Source organism: Calliphora vicina, chromosome 2, assembly GCF_958450345.1.
Source record: "Calliphora vicina chromosome 2, idCalVici1.1, whole genome shotgun sequence".
Taxonomy (NCBI): domain Eukaryota; kingdom Metazoa; phylum Arthropoda; class Insecta; order Diptera; family Calliphoridae; genus Calliphora; species Calliphora vicina.
The window spans coordinates 5,531,002-5,535,324 of NC_088781.1; the positions used below are offsets into that span (position 1 = coordinate 5,531,002).

At 29.8% G+C, this 4,323-nt stretch overlaps 1 protein-coding gene across 2 annotated transcripts; it reads left to right on the plus strand.

The window, feature by feature from the left end:
* The first annotated feature begins 365 nt into the window (after positions 1–365).
* Positions 366–3,905, plus strand: Atg4a (Autophagy-related 4a). 2 transcript variants are annotated; one of them, XM_065499659.1, is made up of 6 exons: positions 366–755; positions 820–1,659; positions 2,500–2,579; positions 2,648–2,997; positions 3,066–3,429; positions 3,537–3,905. In XM_065499659.1, the coding sequence occupies exons 2-6, from the start codon at positions 1,163–1,165 to the stop codon at positions 3,632–3,634; spliced, it is 1,389 nt and encodes a 462-aa protein (XP_065355731.1). In that variant the 5' UTR covers positions 366–755; positions 820–1,162; the 3' UTR covers positions 3,635–3,905. The 2 variants fall into 2 exon arrangements, with proteins under 2 accessions (XP_065355731.1, XP_065355732.1); XM_065499660.1 differs by having other exon boundaries at positions 367–755; positions 3,066–3,201.
* Positions 3,906–4,323: the final 418 nt, after the last annotated feature.

A 4,323-nucleotide genomic window follows, 5' to 3' on the forward strand; every position in this document is an offset into this window, starting at 1 on the left:
ATAACTAAAACTTGTATAAAAACTATTCGAAAGAATTTTAAAAACTGAGTGTTTTTCATACAAATTTTTTCGAATTATTTTACTTTTGATATAGGCCATATATTTCATTATTGAAAACGCTATTGTTCTGCACGGAGCTTAATTCTCTTAAATCTTCATTTAGAATAAGTATCAACAAATTATTCCTTTTTACTTATTTAAATTAATACCAGCAAACGATAATGTTGAATTGTATTTATTTTAAAAAATAACAGCGATTTTTCTTTTCAACGCGTTGCAACGTTTTCTTGTATATAAATATTATTCTATATTGTCTTGGCAACCCTGTCGCAATTTGACATTTGCTTTGTCATTAAAAAAATGTAAAACAAAAATATTTAGTTCTTTGTTTTGCTACGACGGAGAAATTTTTTGATCATTTTGAATCTTAAGTTAAAACAATTTAAAACGAACATTTACAAATAAAAACTGAAGCTGTAGCACTGCCACAACTGGAAGCATTTGAGGAAAATCCAAGTGAATTAAATAATTGATGGAAAAAGCCAAGAAAATTAAATGGAAAAAGCTATAAATTTTTAGTATTGATGGTGATGATGACATTGGCATAAACAATACAAAAAAGCAAAGAAAAAACCAAAATACTTCTGGAGAAAAGGAGAGCGAAAACGGGTGTGTGAAAGAGAGAGTGGGATTGAAAACAAACACAAAGTTGAGAACAAGTTTTTAAGAAGAACCAACAAAAAAATTATTTGAAGGTAAACAAATTTTCATTGATGTTATTATTTCTTTGGAGTTAATTTTAGTTTGTTTGTGTTTTAGTGATAAGAATTGCTTTTATCGGTAACATTTTTCAATAATACGAATTGTTTGTGTTGAATTTTTGCTGGGAAGATAGTGTGAATTCAGCAAGATTATTGCAAGATTAGAAGAACTTTGGTCCAGCTGTTTGTTGTTGGCAAACAACAATAACAGCTATTGGGCTATTGGAGGCAGCATATTTCTACTGTTTGTAACTACTATACACATACTGGCTCACTTACCTTGGTTTAAAACACATCCCGAAGACCTCTATCGCCGGAGTCGTAGACTTTATTACTTGAGACTGCAGTGTATCGCCAATATTGATCAATTCATAGACTTCTATACTAATGTGTCACGCAAAATGGACAGTGTGTTTGAAGCATACTTAGGTCCGGATGGCGTTTTGGCCGGAGCAGTGGTTGGTGCTGTGGCCGGTGCTACCGGTGAACCAGATGACATACCCAAAGTTAATACTACTGTTTGGATTTTGGGTAAAAGCTATAATGCCATACAAGAATTGGAACTAATACGTCGCGATGTTCAGTCGCGTCTTTGGTGTACATACCGTCGGGGTTTCGTACCGCTAGGCGAACCACAGCTGACTACCGACAAAGGCTGGGGCTGCATGTTGCGTTGCGGCCAAATGGTTTTGGCTCAGGCTCTAATCGATTTGCATTTGGGCCGCGATTGGTTTTGGACAGCTGAAACAAGAGATTCGACATATTTGAAAATTGTTAATCGTTTTGAAGACTCAAGAAAAAGTTATTTTTCCATACATCAAATTGCCTTAATGGGAGATTCGGAGGATAAAAAGGTGGGCCAATGGTTTGGTCCGAACACTGTGGCACAAGTGCTCAAGTAAGTTAAACTAATATTTATTTATTTTTATTATCTATGTAGTATCACTAAATTAGTAATGATTACTTTTACTAAGTCTATTCTGAATAGCAATTTAAAAAATCATGTTTATTTTTTTTTTTTTTTGAGATATAATTTTTCCAAAGTTCCCAAATATATACAATAGTCCTGGGGTCGATTCTGGTTCTGTGAAACGGTGAAATGAACAAACTTTTCATTTTCGTTTTCATAAGATCTTTTCATATTATCATTTCACAATTACACAAATTGCGATTCCTGTTCTTCAATTTGTTTTATGTAACTTTTTCATTTCATATGAAAACATTGAATTTATTTATAATTTTTTTATTAAACGAGAATCAGAAACTCTATGAAAATATGAAAAACATTTAATTTCAACGTTTCACAGAACCAGAATCGACGCCCTGGTTTGGCTTCTATTTATATTATGGCTGAGACATAAGCAAAAAAACAAGAATATCTCGATTATTTTGTTTCTATACCTGATTACTAAGTCATCAACATAGCCAATATAGATATCTACTGGAAGTGCTTTCCAACGATGTTTATAACCACCAAAATTTGAACGGAATATGCGTCAAAATCGAAAAAAAAATGTTTAACACAATTTGTTTACAAATAAAATTGTTTTCACCAAATACATAAATAGTTTTTCAAAAAGAATTGTTTTCAGTTGTTATCTTAAAGTAAATTTTGCTAAAGGTATATAAGAATCGGCACAGCCGACTACAGCTCATTTCCTTTTTATACTAATCTTGTTTATTTCGATGATTATCCTTGCATTGCTAATTATTTCCTTTTTATTTATTTTCAATTTAGAAAACTAGTTCGTTACGATGACTGGTGTAGCTTAATGATTCATGTAGCTATGGATAATACAATTGTCATAGATGACATAAGTAAGTTTATCATTAAATAGTTCAAAAATAATGCAATTTTCTAAAACTAACTTTGTTCTTAACTTTAGTTTCACTTTGTTTGACAAATCCCAAAAATGACGAATCTTGGAAACCTTTGTTACTTATACTACCCTTACGTTTGGGACTGAGTGACATTAATCCCATTTATATACCCGGTTTAAAGAAATGCTTTGAGCTGGTGGGAAATTGTGGTATGATTGGTGGTCGCCCAAATCAGGCTCTATATTTTCTGGGCTATGTGGATGATGAAGTATTATTTTTGGATCCTCATACCACACAAAGATCGGGAGGAGTGGGTCAGAAAACTACACAAGATGAAATTGATTTCGATGAAACTTTTCATCAGAAATATGCGGGTAGAATACAGTTTACCCAAATGGATCCTTCGTTGGCTGTGGTAAGTTAAAAATCAGTTTTTTTTTAAATTTTCTATCGAAGGTTAATAATTTTTTTTTATATTTCTAGTGTTTCCTTTGTAAATCGCGTATGTCATTTGATATTCTATTGGAGAATTTAAGAAATCAAGTGTTAACAGCCAGCACCCAACCATTATTTGAAATAACTAAAACTCGTTCACCGGAATGGGTGTCAAGCATGACAGGTATTATGGCTTCTACTAATACCACATATCACTATCCTTCTATTCTTTTAAACGACTCCACCATCAGTATAGAATCTGAAACCGATACAGAACCAATTGAACACTGTTATAATTCTTATGAAGAAGTTGCCAGTGATTTAAACACTTCCTATATTACTTACACAACTTCGTCAGATGATTTAAAAAGTTATAGTTCGGCACGAACTATAAGTTGTGGTGACACAGAAGGTTTTTGTTTTTAGTTTTAGTTAAATTACACTAGTTCTCTATTTAATAACTTAAAATTGTAATTTCTTAAAAATAATACCAATTTTCCATTATATTTCCATTTATAGATTTCGAAAAGGTTAACCACTCATCCGTGGAGGCAAAACGACGTAATTGCTGTGATGATAACGAAGGTTCCGATGATGATTTTGAATTTATATCCTAGTTTAAAATAATTTTACTATTTCAATTGAATTAACTTAAATTTATTATTACAAAACATAATTATTTTTATTAAAGTGTTAATGAAATTTTATGATTTACTTTATTTTCATTTACTATTTTTCTATTTCTTTTACACTTACGTACATACATACATTTATGTCTTGTAATTAGTTTTATTTAAGCTTTTTGTTTAGTCTCAATTTATTCATTTTTTATATAATATAAATATTTAAATTAAATAAAGCGAGATAAATTAATTGAAACAAAATAAATGTTTTATATTTCAATCCAATACATGATGATAGATTAATTAAATTTATATAAATTACATATAATTTATTAGTTTTATATAAAATATGATTAATATTATTCATATGCTTACATACGCCCTTAAATTACAGTTTTAATTTGTTATTTGTCATTTGTTGGCATATATTTTATATAAAATGGGATTTAGTTTTTTTTGTAAAATTTATGCAATGAGATTTAAAAGAGTTTAATCTTCAAAATTGGTAACAATAAAACTAATTAATAAAGATTTTCACCCGTATTCATAAAAAATTTTGAATTTAAACAATGTTTTAAAGCAAAATTTCCATAAAAAATTTGATTTTAAAACATTGTTTAAATTTAAAATTTGTTTATGAATACGGCCTTTTATGTATACTGATTCAGTGCATCGAATATGAT